The following is a 19,547-nucleotide window of genomic DNA, read 5'->3' as shown; positions in this document are numbered from 1 at the left end:
AAGTCCCACTTAGCTGCAGGCTGGTTAATGTCGACGACTTCTAAAAGAGGACGGACACCAATCATGAAAAATGATGGAGGAGGAGAAGGAAAGGTTGCCTGCCACAGGTGTTTCGACAGTTTAATGGATTGTTTCCAGATCCCTCTGGACGGGGATGTTTTATGGGGAGTTTCTAATCATATTTATGGAGGTACATTACTTCTAGTAAGCAGAACCGGAGTGGGAGAATTTACAGAGCTTTTTTTTTGTTTGTTTTAGTTTTATCATTTGTTCTAGTTTTAAATTAACCTGGGTTCTTATTTGTCAAACTAAAGAATAACTCATATTCCCTAAAGACCTAACCTACAGTTGGAGTAAAACATTTCTTAGCTGACTCTTTATTAAACAATTTACTCTTACTTACAGTACAGCACATTGCATTTCTAGACTCATAATACTGAAATTACACTTTTCAGATTTATACTGTTTCAGGTAATGTATTCATGACCAGTAATAGTTTGTACGAGGATTTAAAAATGTGCCACAAAAGGTATTTTATTACCTCATATTACGCTGTATCTCTGCCAACTCTTAACCAACGTAGATTAAAATACATCCAAAAGTATTAAAGTTGTACAAGATTTCATATAAAGCTTTTATTCTTAGTTTGCAAATAGAAGGTGGAGGGGAAAGATCCTTGCTTTTATGTTTGATTCAAGACAAAAAACAATCACAGTGAGCATTAGACGCTGAGGTTTTACTTCATAACTTTTGCCTAAGCTACAGGATTAATGATTGATAATATTTTAAGTTTCTATTAGACCTTTAAGAAACTGCACACCTGCTACAGCACTTGTTTGCCAGAAATGGATTTGTCGAGGAATCCCTTAAGAGGCATGTCTTCTGATTCACTAGAAAGAAGTATTGACTTGTTTTTGCACTTTGGCAGAAATGCAACAAGACCCTCTGATTAATGACAAGGTGTATTGATGTTTTTGCATTGTTGCAGAAGTTTCAAATATGACAGCTTCATATTTCAGCGCTGCCTCTCATGGAAATTGCTTAATGTATCAGACAAGTTGTCAAGCGAAACTCAATTGCAGAACTTAATATTGACTGATATTTTGTAACTGTGAATATGAGTTGATCTGTTCTCTTTCAGAAAGAAATGTCAGTTTTGTCTTCAAGGCCAGATCTAACTGTTCATTAGAACAGGGATTTGTAAGCAGCAGTATTGTTGCTGTATTTATGCATGCTTGTGTGCACCATGTAAAACACAATAATTCACCCATGTCCTGGCAGTAGCTGAATAATGCAGCTGCAGCCTCCAACTGTTGTCCATTAAGCAGCTCCACTGGAGCAGTTTGGGATTAAGTGCCTTGCTGATGGGAACCTCAACAGACAGCATTAAGGGGATAAGGGATCTCTGTCTGCTAACTTCACTTGATTGTTTTCCCAGCTGGTCCAGGTGTCTCCGTGTTTTTAAGGTCATTTTAAACAACAGTCCCTTCAGCACAGCAGAGGCTCAGCTGCATTATGCAGCAAATAAATTAATGATTTTAAAGCAAATGCTTTGAGCCTCTTGGCGTCTAAATATTAATGCCCACATGCCTGTAAAGGTGATCAACAAAGACACTCAGAATAGTTCTTTAAATAATGAAACAAGGTAGTGCGCATTGTATTCTGTGCACTGAACAGAATGCATAATGTGCTTTGTTCATGAATGAATACTAACAAGTGCAGATGAAAAATACGTCTAGTATGAATAGAAACCTTTGTTTAGTTTTTCATTAAATAGCTTTTTCTTTTTTATCTTGAGTTTATCATTGAGTTGTGATGTTTTTTATGCATTAATATATGTGGTCAACTCCAAAAGGCAACATTAGGAGAGAAATGATGAATGCATCGTATGTTAATTTAAATATCTTCTTGTGTGTAATAATTTCTATTGTTTTGTTTTGTTTTTCATGCATCTTGCAGATGTGGATGAGTGTGCAGCAGGGCTAGCAGTATGTCCCAGGTTCAGGAAATGCATCAACACCTTTGGTAGCTACATCTGCAAGTGCCACGAAGGGTTTGACCTGCAGTACATCAATGGAAAATACCAATGCATAGGTACTGTCACATAAATAAAACTTACAAAGGTTATAGATGTTTTGACCTTTTGGTGATACAGGTGTTGCTGTAATAGGAATCTGCGTCTTAGACTTTGACAGCCCCTCTACCCACAGTAGAAAAATATTTGCAGTACAGAGTTGTTTTATTGAGCCACAACATTAAATAGCTGCTTTCTTCTTATTCTACCTATAATAACTTCTAATAATTAACTAAGATTTTATTATAATAAACAAGCAAATGAAAAATTAGGTATTAAAATACTTATGATTTCATGAATTTCACCAAACCACTCCAAAACTAACTCTAACCGCTTCAGTTTCCTGGTATTAAATAGTGTCCTAACAAAGCACCATGCTTATGAATGCCTGCGATCTAAAATTTAATTTAGTAATCTCGAGGTCAAAAACACTTCACTCAACCAAAGCCAAACAAGTGGGGTGCCTATAATCAAAGTTAAAATAAAAACAGCACAGGCATAGCAGTGTATTGAGTTCAGATCTTGTGTAGTATCTGTGCACAGACGTTTTATCTACGCCGTCTTCACTGCTATTAATATGTTTAGTTCACTTTTTCACAGTGGCTGGTGGTTTGCATGTGTTTTTTTTTAATGTTGGAGTGCATTGAGCTCTCAGGGCCACCGTACTTTTTGCTTTACATTGCTGTGAATTATATATGACGTTATTTTCATTACACTCAAAAGAAGACATAATGTCTGGGCAGCCCCCCCGTCTGTGCTTATGTGACAATTTGAACTAAATGAAAGGAAACATCTCACTGAGAGTGTCTCATTTTTTATGCTTTGATATTAATATTCTACACAAATCCACATTACCTTGAATCTTAACAGCACACACGAATATGCTGAGTCCGATTTCTATTCATTCAAAAAAACAAGGTTGAGCCGAGGTAGTCAAAGGATTTGGTTGTAGTTGCTCTTAAATGCTTCAAAGACCTTGTAGCTTTTTATCACAGCAGAAGATTTTTACTCTCACGGTGATTTTGCTGTGGCGTTCCTAGAAAGGCAACTCTTATTCACAAACAGAACATACTGTATGACTTTGAATTTTGACCCTGCTTTGAGTGGATGTGAAGAAATTAGTCTTTTACATTCAGTCCCGTTGTGTCTGAAGCCTTTTCCACTTGCACCGACAGCTGAATGGCTGAATGCTTATGTTTCCTTTATCTTTCAGATGTGGATGAGTGCTCTTTAGGTCAGAGCCACTGCAGCAGCTTTGCCACCTGCTACAACACGCCGGGCTCGTACAAGTGCAAATGCAAAGACGGCTACAGGGGGATGGGCCACGACTGCAAACGTAAGACCTGAGAACAAAACCCTGGCCCCGATGTTCACTTTTGCTATGAAGGAAGGGGCCTCGCATTTTTGTTTTCTTTGCCTCTGGTTTTTTAAAAAAGGAAGCAAAGCAAGGAAGAGGCAGACATAACCTTGCAAGAACAGAGCTGGAACTGACATTCCATTCTTTGTAATGGCTGTCAGTCATTTCTTAAATCACCCTGTTCCCATGTGCCCCGGGTGAGCCTTGACTCCATTTCTGACATCTGGCCATTTTAATCAGTCTAAAAAGAGGAGTCATCATCAAATGTGAAATAATTCTTTCTATAGCAGTTTGTCTCATTCTGCTTGCTGACACACAGTTCATTAGTCTGCGTGTCTGCAGTTTTTCCAGCAGCTCAGTTGACAAGAAGCCATATATTTTCCACAGTTATTTAATCATCTAACAGACACAACTGCTGTAACAGTCCATAAAGCAGAGAGGATGCCTCCTGGTGAAGTACACTGCTAATGCGTCACCATGTCGCCTGCCCAAGGGGCCAGAGACAAGTGCTGAGGGAGTCCAGTTGCAGCATCCTATTTGTGTATCACATATCAAAGTTGACTGCAACCTGAGAAAGCAATAACAGAGTTCAAACCACTTGCCTTTGTCCACTCTCATTCCTCACTCATGAAAACCTTATGACCCCCCTACCCCTCCTCTCTCTCTTCTACTGCTGTGAAGAATGTGTGGGGGAGCAAAGAGAGGAAAAGGAGGTGTAGCTCTGATGACGTCAGCAGAGCGAGGGTGATCTGTGGGGCACTGCAGCCTGTTTGAATGCAAAGATCATTCCACACACAGAGAACAGCTTTGGCCTAATGCTGCGAGGCCTCTGGCTATGAGCACACAAAGAATTTCTAATCAGGACAAGCCTGTGAATAGACAGAAATACAGAGTCCGAAAACAATATTGATTTTACAAAACCAGTAATTCATTTGAACATAGGGTGCCTTTGTGGCTCAATTTGTGAAGGCACATGCCATGGACCCATGAATCCATCCCTCTTTCTCCCTTTTAAAAGCCCCACTGAGGAAAATAGGTCTAGAACTGGCTTTAAAAAAGCCCTTAAATGACTGAATGTGAACACGCAGCTTGCTGATTTTATTGGGTTCTTTCACAAGTGTGGGCTTTTGCTTCACTGAGATTTGAGACACCCAATTTGTTTTAGAATGATAACATTTAGTTAATAGATATCAGGAGAAGTCTCAGTAGATGAAAGAAAGCCCTCCACTGCAAAAGTCAGGCTAATCATTGCAGTTAGTCTGCAATTCTACGCCTCATTAACTCTTAATTGCCCATATTTCAGTGCTCCATCTGCATTCTCTTATTATTTCAGCCATTCCAAAGGTGGTTATTGAACCCCCGAGACCAGAAAAACTGCCTCCAAATCATCACAACTACATCCCAGACTTGGATCAGAAGAGGACCACTACCACCGTCCGCCCACCAGTGACTCCAAAGAGAATCTTCCCCATTATCCCCAAACCAACAGCAGCCATCACAACTACCACGACCACGACCAAAGAACCTCCAAAGAGAGTATCACCGCCTCCACGCAAGCCGTCAGTTCCCGTGTGGAAGCCCTCCATCCCCACCAGGAAGCCACCAATACCTACACACAAGCCCATCCCACCTGTACCACCCACCAGACTGCCCCCAACACCACCACAGGTCACTCCTGTAGACAACAACATCCACAAGGAAGTCACCAAACAGAGAGGGGACGTCCATAGTAAGAACTAGATTATTTTATTACTAGTAATAATTCTCCAAATGTGTACATTTATTTTTACGCCATTTTAAAGCAACACACAGTATGAGGTTCTACACAAATCTAAAGTTTATCTGAGTTACATTTGGTAAATGGACCCTTGGGAGCAGTGCAACAAGCTATAAACACAATGTGTATATACCACCTTTTAAGTTGATACTGAACTAATAGTGAACTTGTTAGGGAACAAATGCCTTTTTAAACATCCAGGAGGCACAGAGTACCGTTCCTTTGGAGCCTCCTAATGAATGTACATCCAACATTCAGTCCTTATTAAGCCTATTTTTAGTTTGAATCTACCCTGAAGAGACTTAATCTGCCTTTTAACTACAATGCGAGCAATGAATTGAAACATAGCCAAACTTGACTTAGGCCGTTATTTGTCTCACCATTCTTCTTCATAAACTCCCTGACAAGTCTCCGCAGTTCTAATTGGAGCAAATCTCCATATTTCTTGATCTGAATCCTCAAACACTGTGTTTATTATGAAACATGCCACATTGTGGGGAATCAGGAGTGATGTTTACCTGACAGATGATGAATATTATCATACCCATTTACCCAACACATAAATATGTGGATGTAACTTATCGGAGCAGTTGGCAGTCGGTTCACATGTGTACACAGTTCATCTGACAGCTAACTACATGGCAGATGTAAGCGGTAAACATTTGGAAAGAAAATTGAAGATTGTTTCAAATGCAAATTAGTGAATGAAACAGTCACTGCTGATGTCAGATTCATTGGAGTGTCCTGCGTGTTGATACTTACACGTTTATTAAAGATGGAAAATTTCGCTATATCCACCGTCGAATCAGTAGAATGCTAAGTGTCAAAGTCCCTCACAGTAATTATCTTTACGGCTACAGTTTAAACCTGTTGCTCAGCCAAACTGTTGTTTATCCACGTCACATTGTGCCGTCTGTCAAGCATGAATCTTTGACACCAATTACATTCCAAAGGCATCATTAGCCTTTGTTTTAGTTTGACGTTGTAAAACAGAATTCAAAATACTGTGGCGGTGAGAGGTGGTTGAGATTGTTCCTTTTTGCTTTAACAAAGAAGGTAATCACTGCAATCATCTGCTGCTTTCTTTTCCCAGTGCATGTACCTTTTCAAAAACTCTGAATAGTTAAAGCCCAAACATTCAGTTCAAGGCTCAATTGTAAAAATTTCCCAATAGTGAATTTGGAAAGCATGAAGAGATGGGCTAGCTTGATGTTTATTGTTATTACTAATCAATACATGGCACAAAAACACTTTTTGAAAGGGGTTGAGCAGATATCCTCCAGTTTTTAGCATATTAGCAGCACAATAGATGTAAAATGTCCAGATATTGTGCTAAAAAGTCTAATTAATTATATTGGAAGTGTCCCCCAGGTCATTTTTAATGTCATGATCCCTTATAGACGCAGCAAAACTCATTGTTTACCAAAATCTAACATTAAAAACAATGTCCTTTGATCTAGAAATGTTTGGTGAGCTACAACAGCTAAGTAAGGGATAAGAGGTGAGACACTGTAGTTCCTACTCAACTTGCCAGATGGCATCACATAATTAGAAAAAGGAAAGAGATGAGAAATTACATTAACACCTGTCTGCACAGCTTGAGGGAGACATCAATCTAATAGTTCGCACCGCTGCAGAGCATGTGCCGAAATCAGAGCTTGAAGATGGTTTGAATAAGATGAGAGAAGGAGGGAGGAGAGACAGCGCTGAGTTAGTTTTCAAATAATTGGAATAACAGTCCCGTTATATGAAGAACAGCTCAGTCAATATTATCATTTCTGCCCAGTCAAAAACTAAACAGAAACTGCTGTAGAAAAAGTATGTGAACCTGGAATTCCCAAGTTTTCTGCATTAATTTGTCATAAAACATGATCTGATCTTCATCTATGTCAAGAGTATTAACAAATATAATGTGCCTAAAATAATAACACAACATAAAGTTCATATCTTTCATGTCTTTATTGAGAACAGTGATAGTTACAGTGTTAGTGAAAAAGTATGTGAAACCTTGGAATTAATAACTGGTTGAAAAGGTGAGTGTTTCTTTTTTTTTTTTTTTGTCAGTCGAAGTAGCTCTAGTCCAAATCCTAAGTCAGTCCCAATTTTCTTAACTTACACTAATACTTGACTCTAATTAACTTTGTTGAGGTCATTATTGGGAGGGTTCACATACTTTTTCCACTCACACTAGTGAGTTTTTTATGGTTGTTCTTAGTAGAGACACAAATAATCAATTTTTTTTGTTATTAATTTAGGCACATGAAAAATTTCAAATACTTTTTCTGGTCACTGTATCTCCTGCCTGGCAACCTACCGACAACAAAACTACAAGAAGTTGCTGCTTCCATCATGTAACTGCATGTAAAAGAAAAGAAAGAAAATGTCTTTTACATTTCAAAAGTATGGAGTTTATTAGTATTCTTTTGAATTGCTTTTCATCTAACTCTCAGCTAGGAAATTAATAATGTAACTAAATTTCATCCAACTTCTACACTGGTTCTATAAAACCAATCCAACATAATTTTGGATTCAGTCAAAAACACATTTATATTACAAGGCTGCTATGTTTCCCCTAAAAGCTGGCGGTTTGGAGATAGAAGACTTTCACTCAGTGACAGTGATATGAATGTGATGTTTTAACACCGTATGAACAAAGGGAGAGTTAAAAAAACACAGCATGAAATGAAAGATTGTCTATTTGTTTCCAAACCTAAAAAAAAAAAAAAAAGGAAAGTGTTTCATTGATTGGTTGAGACTGCGTTTGCTCAACATTTTGGCAGAACCTAGGAAATCCCTCTTGAGCAGCTTTCATCGACCTTCCAAATATTTGGATGGAGTAACTCACACAAAAGATGAAATAACAAGGTTAGCCGATTTAGCAACATGTAGAATGACATGTTTCAACCTACAGTACAGTAGCTGTTGAACAAATCCATTCTTCCCCTCAAATTACAGACTCCCACTCGTATTTAGCCATGCAGATAGTTTATTTTGCGCTGTGAGGTTTTGAGATATTTGACATTTCTGCCAGCACCTCAAAACAATGAATGTGAATGCAATTTAGCATATGTTGCTCAAGGTATTAAAGCAACACAGTTGAAAAAGTCAAGCAATTTGTCTTCATAAAAAGCTGGATAATCTATTGACCCTGCTGTGAAACGTTTTTATTTGAACTACTTTCTTCTCTAGAAAATTATTGACAGTGAGGTCTGTAAAGCATAAGAAGTAGTCGGAACATTTTTTCTGGAAATATATTTTTCAACTCTATATTTTCAGTGGTTTGAAATGCACCCATTTTATTATTCCCACTAAATTTTTTTTTAGTTTTATTTTTTTAGTTTTCATAGTTAGTCATTATATTATCTTCAGAACAGTCAGTGTGGTTTTAATTTGGTCAAAGTGTCCTTAATTACACTGCACTTTTATTGGCATATCACCTTATTTATTCTATATTCACTCTATGACCAGATGCAAAAATTTCCTGGGTGTGGTGGACACGTTCCTTAAAAGCACAGACACACACACCCACATAGATCTGGATGCCTGGGATTGCTGGAGAGCCTGGTGTGAGCTGACCTCCCCACTCTCGGATTCCTACGACTGACAGACTACCCTGAAGTCTGTTGGGAGGTGTGACCCAGTGTGGGGATGAGCCATTTCAGTGCTCAGGTCGACTGGAGAGGGCACATGTTGCGGACTGAGGGGGGGCTGACAGGTCAAGCCCCGATTACAGCACATTTGTAGCATAGGGTCAAGCATATGCCTGGTATGTTTTCACATTACATCCCACTGAGAGATCAAGATGTCTATATGTATTTTACATACACAATACTTCCTCTTCTTGAAGAAGAAGCAGTTTAGACAGCTGTCGTTTTGATGGAATGAGAAGGTCAAAGCACATTTTGCTACAAAGATTTGTCACGGCAAAGTATAAGTAACAACTTTCTGCTGTATACTTCACTTGTCAGTTGACCTTTAATAAGACAGCATGGCGTATAGTATTTTGGGCAGTGTGACTGGATCACAGAAGAAAAGAGGCTATTTCAGGACTGGGTGTGTATTGTGTACGTGTATCTGCGCATGTAGCTCTTGGCTGTGCAGTAGCAACATTTACCCAGACGTTGCATCAGATGAACCTTCGCCCTTTTCTTTGTTATGATTTTGATTTCTGCAGATTTTCTCAGGTATTCTCGTCTCTGCTTTTATGAATACAATGTTGGTAAATGTGCTAAGATCTGGAAATGCGGCTACTAAACCGTGACATTGATTCATCCTTGTAGAGTTTCAAAACAACGCCACACAATAACCACAAGCGGAGATGCCAGGGAGAAAATATAATACCTTTGTTAATCCTTTATCTAAACCCATGTCTCTCACCTCTCTCCTCAGTCCCTCGTAATCACGGCCATAACACCGTCCTCGGCACCGAATTTGACATTGAGCTCGGCAACACAGCGGATGAAGCCAAGGACGACCCAGGTAAATACAACACGTTTGAAAAAAGACAACTGCCTCACGGCAGACTGCAGGGCTCAAACGATGACAGACGAGCCACATTTGCTATGGGCAAAATGAAAATGACAGACAATTCTCGCAGTGTTGCTGCTGAGACAAACATATTACGGTGGCCAGATGTGTTTTGATAGGCCTTTCACCAGGAGGTGACACATGACATCTGGCCACATCCATTTAAATAATGATTCATAATCCAGAGCGCACTGCCAGTCTTTTCCACTTTTCACATTATGCTTGCTTGATTGCTTGACTGCTTGAATGATTAATTGATCATTTCAAATTGAGTGCTCAGCGCACAAGCTCTACTGTATATTACTTGATGTCAAGTTCCTACAACAACAACAACAACAACAACGAGAAAATAGTTTCTGTGAATAGACTTTTATCTGTCATATTTCCACATATTACAGTGGTATGCAGATTAAATTGCTTAATGATTTGGTTACATGTTTATTTTGGTTCACAGTTTATCATTTGATATGGGATTCGAGAGAGAAGGCATTTTCATTGGCTCCAAAAGTAAATGGAGAAGTGTTTTTGAGAAACCTTATTTCAGGGGAAAAATAATAACGAATGTTATTCTTATCTTCAAACCAATTTGTACAGAAATGCATGGAGAGTACTGCCAGTGATTTGCCTCTGATTCCTTAATGTTATCTTCTAGACATCATTGCTGCAAAAGAAATCATCAGTCATTGAATTTTATGACTTTGTGTTGTGACCATAATGTATTTTATTATGGAGCAGGGGCGTGCACACAATAAACTCTATGTGTAGAAGCAGACTCTCTCTCACACAGACACGCAGTGATATCAGCAATTCAGGCAACTCATACAGTACAAATATTTGTGAATTCTTAGATGAATGCTTTGCTTCTTGCGATAGATGCCGCTCCATTTCCACTTGATTTTTCCAATATGCATCAGCTCTCTTCGGAGATTACAATATTACAACAACAGTTTACACTTTTATTGTATCATCATGCTCGTGTGAAGGTTTGACAGTCCTCTTGCTCCTGGCGAAGCTAGAGGAACGCAGCAGGGCTCTTGCGAAACATTGCTGAAAGCAGACTGAAGCCTTTTTGCATGTGTGTGTGTGTGTGTGTGTGTCCTCTACTTTTCTGAAAATGTGTTTTATTCTCTTCAGAGTCTGGGTATCTAAGCTGCTCCTTTGATGGGGGTCTTTGTGGTTGGATCAGGGACAAAGATGGAGACCTGCACTGGGAGACAACACCTGATCCGTCAGGTAATTGAAGATAGCGGGAGGGTATCAACTTTCCTCACTCACACTCGGATCAGGATAAGTGCTTACTGTACAGTCAGTAAATGGGAATGGGAATAGGTGTGTGCCTCCACAGGCACGCACGCACATGCATACACACACAGACAATCTAAGCAGCCGATGTTTGTTCTGCTCAATTACAGGTCAAGATGAAAATTACTTAGAGGAAGTAGTTTGTCTTTTCTGCAGATTAGCGCTTTGCTCTACAAAGTGATGCAAATGAGGAGTGGGTTACACGATCTGTCAGTGATACCTGTGGCTCCCATTAAATGGGAACACAACACTGTTTTCCATGGGGCTTAGATGAGGAGGAATTATGTTGAGTGTACTCAGAAGAGGCTGTGTGAAGAATAAACAGTGCAGTATAATGGTGCTGTTTAAGTGACACCAACTACATCTGGCTCGCACTGCCAGCTGGCTCAGTCCTGCAGTTGCTGGTGTTTTTTCCAGACTGAGGCCTCATTTCAGCCAACGTAAGTCATTTTGTGCTCACACATTAGTGCAAGTGTAGATTTTAGCCAGACCTGCTAAATTATTTACAGTCAATCACAAGCTCCGACCTGACTGAGAGTAACTCCACGGCTCCAAACGGCTGTAGCATGTGATGTATGCGGTTAAACAGAAGCTTTAAATAATGGATATGGGTATTTGTGTGTCCACCTATACGCAGCTTTTACTACACCTTCAGAGTGTTGTGAATCCTGTAGCTATTTACTATTTCACTTTACGTTCTTTGATGGACAGCCCTTGGCAAACACTTATGCCTGTTAAAGGATTGGCACAGGTTTGGAGGGAGCTCATATCTTATGCAAAAAGCCTCTGAGGTCTACAGATACTTATTGCACCCCTGTGGTTAACACCAATTCTGCTACATAAGCAAAATACATTAATCAGCTTTTACTCAGAAGCACTTCACTAACCACTGCATTAATTAATAAAAAATGTGTTTGCCACTGGAAGCTGGCTGTATTTTAAGGTGAAGAAACATATTATATCAAGAACAAAATAAAAAAAAACATACCTGTTTTTGGGCTCCTAAATACAATGAACTGAAAGGGATTTTATTTCTGCTTGTCAAAGCATTTTCGAAAACCTAACCACAACGTTTCGCATATTCAGGACAATCCACAGACTTTGTTGTCAGCAGTTATTGTGGAGCCTGAAGTTGCAAAGCATTTTGTGGTGAGGTCTGGCGAGCATCCAAGTAAACCAAGACGCTGCTTGTGAAAAACCAAGTTGGTGTTGCAGTTTTGTGAATGTTAAAATGAAATGTGAAACGTTTTTTGGTGGGGAAAATACCACAAATGACACCACATTTAACATTTTCTGTGGCAGAAAAAAAAAAACTCAAAAAGCATTGAAACCATCTTAATGGTGCCATGGAACTAGTTAGTATACCAGCATTAAAAAATAAATAATGCACAATGTGTATAAATGATAAACAACTTAAGCATGTATTATTTTATCACTGTATTGTTAAGTGATTTGTTAGCATACAGTCACACATAAAGGGGCAATATACAAGAGAGCATCTCTGTGCCATATGTGAGGATCACGTTTGTTTTGCAACTACATCTGAGTCACTTGTGAGTTGTTGGAAGACGCTGCAGAGAACAACCTTCATGGGTTAGGAACTTTAAATATACCTCGCCTGTTAATCTGTCAGGAAAAATATTTATATTCACATATATTCATTAAGTGACTGTAATGTTCTGTCTCTTGTCTCTCTAGGCGGACGGTACCTCACCATTCCCGAGGTCACAAACAAGAGATCTGGGCGCGGGGCGCGGCTGGTCCTCCCACTTACACCACCCTGGAATGATGGCAATCTGTGCCTGTCATTTCGACACAAGCTTGCCGGCCACCACGTCGGCATGCTGCAAGTGTTTGTGAAGAAGGGAAAGCAGTACAGTCCAGCAGTGTGGGGCCGAACAGGTGGAAACGGCTGGAGGCACACCCAAATCACATTATGGGGCACAGGCCTGGAAAGTGTAAGTAGGGCAATAAACATGCGGCAACTATTGAATTTTGAATTGTTATTTCTACAGACAGCAGAGAAGAGAAGATAAATCACAGATACTACATTTTAAAGGAAAGGTTTAGTTCATTTCAGATGCCATTGAGCAGTAAAACCTCTTCTGTCTTAACATACAGTAGAATACCATAATTGTGGCCTTGCGGTAAACACCTTACGGAGCACTGTGCTGTTGTTCACCAGGTGATCCTGAAGGGAGAGCGTGGGCGAGGGAGGAGTGGAGAAATGGCTGTGGATGACATCACACTGAAGAAAGGCTCCTGCACAGAGGAGCACAATCTGAGGAGACTCTGACTGACGGAACAGAGAGAGGCAGAAAAATAACAAGAGGGGAAATCATCTCAAGGAGAACGGACTCTGTTGTGACGTTCCCTCTCTCTGCCTGGGCTGTTGCTGATCCCTCCCACAAGCCCCCAGCCATCCTGTGAATGATATCTGAAAAATTGTACATCTGCAGCACAGTGGGTTTCTCTTCCTCAGCTGTCCATGAATAAAAAGACTGAACTAAATCTCATGGGCGGACCACAGCAGCACACCTTCATCTTCTCAGCCTCCTTCTCACTCCATCACTTTCTAACTCTGAAACCTGCATGTACCTACTTACCATGGAAATATCCTCCACCAGCTCTGGCAGCCTTCCAACCACACCACAGAGAGACCCACATTCACCTCATTTCTTCCTGGGGAGAGGATCACTCCCTCACTTAGGACTCTGTTCTTCATTGCTATGTTCCTTTAAGCCACAAGCCATTGCTTTTTTATTTGCTTGATGTTAGAACATGTGACCAGGAGTGCATTTTGTGACTGCAGCGAACTAACTAAGGGGGTACACATTTATTTGATGGTGGAGTATGTGAAATAATTTGTCATAATTTCCTTGTAATCTGGATGATTCCAAATCTAATGTAAATGTAAAGTATGAATCCAGCTGCAGGATTAGTTTACCCCCGATTATGTTGGCCTAATCTGACTTTTTAAAACATTACTCGTTCTACAGTTTTGATGGAAACAGTGCACTGTTTCCTCTTTTGTCACCATATTAAAAGATTTAAATGGTAGTATCAGTATTTAGTATCTTTTCTACTCCGATCATATATTGAAGTCATCTAAAGTTGTTCAGACGTCCCCCATCATGTTTTTCAGATACTCTTAATGTGTCAAAATGAATCAGTGTATGATTTTTGACCATTCAACAGTTACTTCCTATTATACAGTATGTGATTTGTTATATTAAGTGCAGTTTGTTATAAAGACAAAAATACCAACAACTTTTTAGGCTTTCGGAAATTGTATTATTGTAAATGTAGTTGTGTGTACATACTCAAAATCCACAAACCTATTTGTTGTGTGGTTTATACATTATGTAAATTCATACATGAATATTGATTGGACTTCAAAATGGTTGGTATTTGCCACTTTTGATTAAACAACATGTATACAGATGGAAACCTTGTGTTGTGCAGGGCTGTGCAAGTGCACAAAATGTGTAAGTTTCATGTATTACGCTGTACTGTTCTGTAACTTGCAAAGCACATAGTTGCATATTGTATGCTGTGATAATGAAGGGCATCGGCTGAAATGTTAAGGTTTTCTGTATGCATGGGTGCATTCGCCAAATTCAAATATTATCCAGACCAGTATGTAAATAAAATACATTTGGCTGATATGTTATGAAATTCAGCGTTATTGTTTTTTTCCTAGGTGCCGGCAGGAAAACATTGCTTAAAAAAAAAAGCTCTGGTAAAACTTATTTTTAAACGTATCCTGCTGAAGTTTTGACTATTAAATATCTGAAGAAGTAGGAAATGTATTCATCATATTAGTTGAACCCCAAAGTTGCACACATTGTATTTTGGTGAGGAACAAACAAAACAGCAGCGATACAGTTCTATATAGTGTAGAAACTCAAAAGGGTACCTTTAATATAATGATGTCTCAGAACTTCAAACTGCTTTGTGTATGCTGCGGCTGGGAAAATGATCAAAGAATCAAATCATAATGTTTCTCGTGTTTATTTTTTTATGTCAGTGTTATTAAAGTAGAACTGTATTTCATTTATACAGAACCAGCTTTCTAACAAAGTCCAATTACTGCTGTAGTTCGCAAACAACTTTTCAGCTCACACTCAGCTTCACAGGTTACAGTGGTTTATTTGGCACAATGTAATATTAGAACATTAGTGAACTTTGAAACTCAAGGTTTCTTATGAGGAGCAATAATAATTCATTAATTCAGATTTAGAGATAGAGACACATCCTCAACAAATCCTAATTCAGGACAGTGCACTCAACAGATGGCCCTGTTGAATTTATTGGGAAATAAAAGATTAAAGGAGGTCATCTGAGTTTATTTGAAGGTATTAAATGTTTTTGTTTTATGTTCTGTTCTGACAACAGACACAACCTGATGAAGGAGTGCAAACCGCTTCTACTGACCGGTAAAAGGCAGAAGGACGCGTGCTTTAGTTTCACATTTCATATACCTCACTTACATTTAAACCTACATTTATTCTTTATTACTGCCTGAAGACTGACCACTGTACTGTGATATAAACACAGCCTTCCTGTGCTTTCTGTGATAGGTGGCCATGGCGCACTATAGTATAAACATAATAAAGCAGTCACTGGAGGAGTCCTTGTCAATTTTCCTAGCTCAGAATACTTCATCATGCATACTGCACTGCTCTAACATTTTCACAATTTCACCTATGGTGAAGTCTGGAGTGGAATTCATGGTGGTCATTAGAAAATATTTTTACTGACCCCTCGCTCTCTCACATACACATTCAAAGCAAACTCAGAAATGAATCATGTTTCTGTTTGTTCAAAGACGGTATGCAGTTTCGATATTAGATCAGTCTCCAGACAGATGATTCTCCAAAGTCCTGCCATTGACCTGCGATGAAATACCTAAAAAATTTTCATTTTGCCTCGAGGCAGCTTATTTGGGACAAAAAGGGCAAGCACACAGCCCATTTATTAAGATAAAGCACCATAGCAGAAAGAAATCCAGAGGACAGACTGTGTGTGTTTGTGTGTGTGTGTTTTTCCTCTCTGTGGTTTCCCAATGATTTCTAGAAACTACAGCAAAGTCGAACATTTCCTCTCTTTGCCTACAAACACACATGAGGTGACAGAGCACGCAATAAGAGAAGCACATATTAAAACACTTTTTCAGATCAGATACAGTGTGTGAACCTTCCTCGACCCTGTTATACCTCTTCCATAGATTTATGAAGTTAGATATGAAGAAACATTCTCTCAGTTAAACACCTACTGTATCACTGAACGTTATCTCTTTATCAGAGGTGTTTTTTCCAGATCGATCAGTCTGAGCTGTCGACTCAGCTTTCGTTTGTTGGTGTTTTTGTGTTTACTGCTAAGTATCTGAACTATATAAACAATATTAGCTAGTTATAATGTTGAAGTCAGGAAAAACAACAGCGGATGCTGCAGATACAGTAGCTCCCGATATATTTAACACATTAATGTTTCAGTGGAGCAGAGATCTCTGTTTGATTGAAGCATCACACACATTATATTTACAGACTAAACCATTGTACTTTATTGGAAGCTATCAGTACAACATGAAGATGTTCTGAAAGATTTCTGCCATATTTAGTTTGTAAAAGATTTTTTCATGTGTTGTGTTTTCACAGCTTCACTCACTGTTGCGCTAAAGTACAAGTTGTCCAGGTTCGGATCAGCTGACTCAACAAAAAAACATTGCCAGGTTAGAGCAGACGACCGCTGGGTGCTCTCCAAGAAGTGGCATGCAGAAATAAATTGAGGGATAACCTCACCTTGGAAAGTGAAAAGGGCCACTTTGAGGAACTTGTTAGGCCCGACACACCCTCTGGAGAGGAAAGAAAAATTAAAGCAGAGAATGAGCAGCAAAACAGCATCTGAGCAACTCACCCAACACAATCAATTTCCATCTGTCTCTGATGGAAATGTATTTAACATCCAAGTGACAAAATTGCTGTAGCAGGAGGATAACATTCAGTTTAGTGTGTTTACAACTTTCAGTCAATATGTCACAATTCACACTTCATCTTTCTGCTAAGTGTTCTCTAAAGCATACAACAGCGTCTTACGCTTGTGTAAGTATTCCAGCTTCCAGGCAGCTCTCGCCGTCATAGTTTCCATAGATAAGTAATCCATTTTAACCTTTTTTTTTTATAAAGTTATCGATGCATGGTGCGAGCATAAGCTGATATCTGCCATGTCAGAATCATATCAATGCTGATAGTCCCATTGAAAAGGTAAAGAAATCTGTACGAGCACAATTCAGCTAAAAGCAAAGAAACAAAAATAACCAAATTTAATTTGGTTAATTAGGGATTCTCTCAAGAGGACATTACCTGTGGGATAAATAGATGTTTAATCAGCAGACTAGCCAGTTAGAATGGTGGCCTTCATCTCCATTCACTGTGATGTTCAAATGCCCACACTGTTTTCCATCAGCAGACGGTCAATGCGTATATGAGGGGCATGCAGACTCATATTTCTGCTTTGATCACTGCACTTATAAATTCAAGTGCTCCTTATTATCTTGCAGGGAACATTTTCATCATCAATTTCACAAATCACTGACAAGGGTTAACAAGAGATGAAAGCATAACGTATAAAACCATGAGAGGAAAGTTTTACAAACATTATTTGTGATTCAAGACTTAAGTGCTCTGAACGATGTGTCATAATTTAATGTAAAAATAAAAATTGATGTCCCAGCTGAGTGTTCAAGCCACAGTCAAGGAGGACTCAAACACAGACAGACAATTGGGCAGGTGCAGTAGAATAACTTCATTAGCAGAAATGATGACGAACACGCTTACAGACAGACAAAAGACGTGCAGGCGAGTTACAGCCAACAGGAAGCAAATTGCTAGAAGCAGACATAGAGACAGGTCCACAGCATGAAGTGAGACACAGAGAAACGTGACAATCTGGCAGGGAGCAGGTGAAACTGGCTGGTATTATACTCTTTGGACTGATAGAAAACAGTTGTGAGAGTGGTGAGTGGGTGGTGAACATCAGGTGACTGGAACTAGAGATCAAGTACAGCATGGTGGCAAAAAAATGTTAAAACATTTCAACAGCAGACTGCTTACACATGAAAAGTTGCAGCTATGATGTCTGTTTAGTTTAAAGTCAATCAATCAGTTAATCAATTTAACCACTATGATAACTGTAAAAAAAAACATCTTCATTTATTTAGTTGAGAAGAAAAACACAGTGTCATCAATGAAGTTCTTCAGCAGGACAAATTCCTCCATTGCTGCTGGAAAATCCTGTCTATTGATTTTAGTTCTTGTCTGACTAGTTAACTACATCACAGAACTTTACAGTATATTATGTTAGAGAAAAAACGAAAGGTTTCAGTGTCGTGTGCAGATCAGATTCTGCTCACTTTATGTGTTATGATATATTGATTTTAAAGACTTGAGGATTTGATAAAATTTCACTCAACAACAGCAAGTTGGGAAAAGTGGAGCTGATGTACTTACAGGTGGTTAACATAAAATAGAAATACTCCAGTACAAGGTCCACAGCAGTAAAATACAAAATCATCAGATGAATGGTGAACAGTGAAGTTTGCAACACATTGTGAACAAATTATTTCGACTAATAACCTAATGTAAAGAAAAAAATAATAATGCAGGCTGTAATTACCCTGTTTCTGAACCGTGCCTGTGTATGACTCTTGTTGGATCTGGACCCTGCCTTTCCCCTCTCCCTCCTGAAAGACTGTGAGTTTCTGTATTCTGTGCTCTGGACCCTTATTTTGTCCTCAGATCTGTCTGTCTTTGTGTATCTTGGGAGGTCTATAAAGGAAGGAATGGCTTCCCTAGGACACAAATGGTGATAGGTTCCACTATCAATAATATTTCCCAATTCTAGGTGTTTCAAGCAGTGTCCTTCTTCTTGTAGTTGCTGGTGGGGTCTCGCTTCAGCTTTTCATATGTATGTTTGTGCCCCCAGGACACGTCATAAATATTTTAAAAGCCATTGATTGTCATTGATTTGCTTTATGGCCAAATACCTGCAGAGTTCATGACATGACAATCTCACCTGTTTTGTGCTACTTAGCAAATATTAACATGCTAACAAAGTGAACTGAAATTGTAAATTTGATAAATAGATGTAAAACTGTACCTGAATCCAGCCTCACAGCTGTTCATTAAAGACTTTTAGCATTAAATGCTAAAGGCTTGTGAACAGTCTCATATTCTGGTCTGAATTCATCAGTATTTCACCAAAGCAACAGTATCACTGATCATGCTGATTGATTTACCTGTCCACTATTCACAGCTGCATGCTGGCATGAGCCAGGGAAGATCACCATGGTGACAAACTTGACCAACTCAACTCAGGCACTGATGGAAGACTGCAAAAGATTTGTTCAAGAGGGAGCCAGGGTCCAAAAACACAAGGCAAAGCTAGGCTGAGGCAAGTTCTGACTAAAAACATGGTTGCAATGTGGCTGGCAGGAGATCTATAGTATA

The 19,547-nt window shown here is 39.2% G+C and overlaps 1 protein-coding gene across 4 annotated transcripts in view; it reads left to right on the top strand.

Annotated features, from left to right (window-relative positions):
* npnta (nephronectin a) overlaps positions 1 to 14,715 on the top strand; it is a 40,004-nt gene extending 25,289 nt beyond the window's left edge. For all 4 annotated transcript variants that reach the window (XM_026359974.1, XM_026359975.1, XM_026359977.1 and 1 more), the window contains 7 exons: positions 1,960 to 2,094; positions 3,288 to 3,410; positions 4,765 to 5,160; positions 9,598 to 9,687; positions 10,870 to 10,968; positions 12,736 to 12,995; positions 13,223 to 14,715. In XM_026359974.1, coding sequence (XP_026215759.1) covers positions 1,960 to 2,094; positions 3,288 to 3,410; positions 4,765 to 5,160; positions 9,598 to 9,687; positions 10,870 to 10,968; positions 12,736 to 12,995; positions 13,223 to 13,333 — 1,214 coding nt within the window. In that variant the 3' untranslated portion in view covers positions 13,334 to 14,715. The remainder of the gene's footprint in view (positions 1 to 1,959; positions 2,095 to 3,287; positions 3,411 to 4,764; positions 5,161 to 9,597; positions 9,688 to 10,869; positions 10,969 to 12,735; positions 12,996 to 13,222) is intronic.
* Positions 14,716 to 19,547: the final 4,832 nt, after the last annotated feature.

The sequence above is a fragment of the Anabas testudineus genome, chromosome 1 (genome assembly GCF_900324465.2).
Source record: "Anabas testudineus chromosome 1, fAnaTes1.2, whole genome shotgun sequence".
NCBI lineage: Eukaryota > Metazoa > Chordata > Actinopteri > Anabantiformes > Anabantidae > Anabas > Anabas testudineus.
Note: the sequence above shows the minus strand (reverse complement) of the source record. Positions and strands in the feature narration are given on the sequence as shown.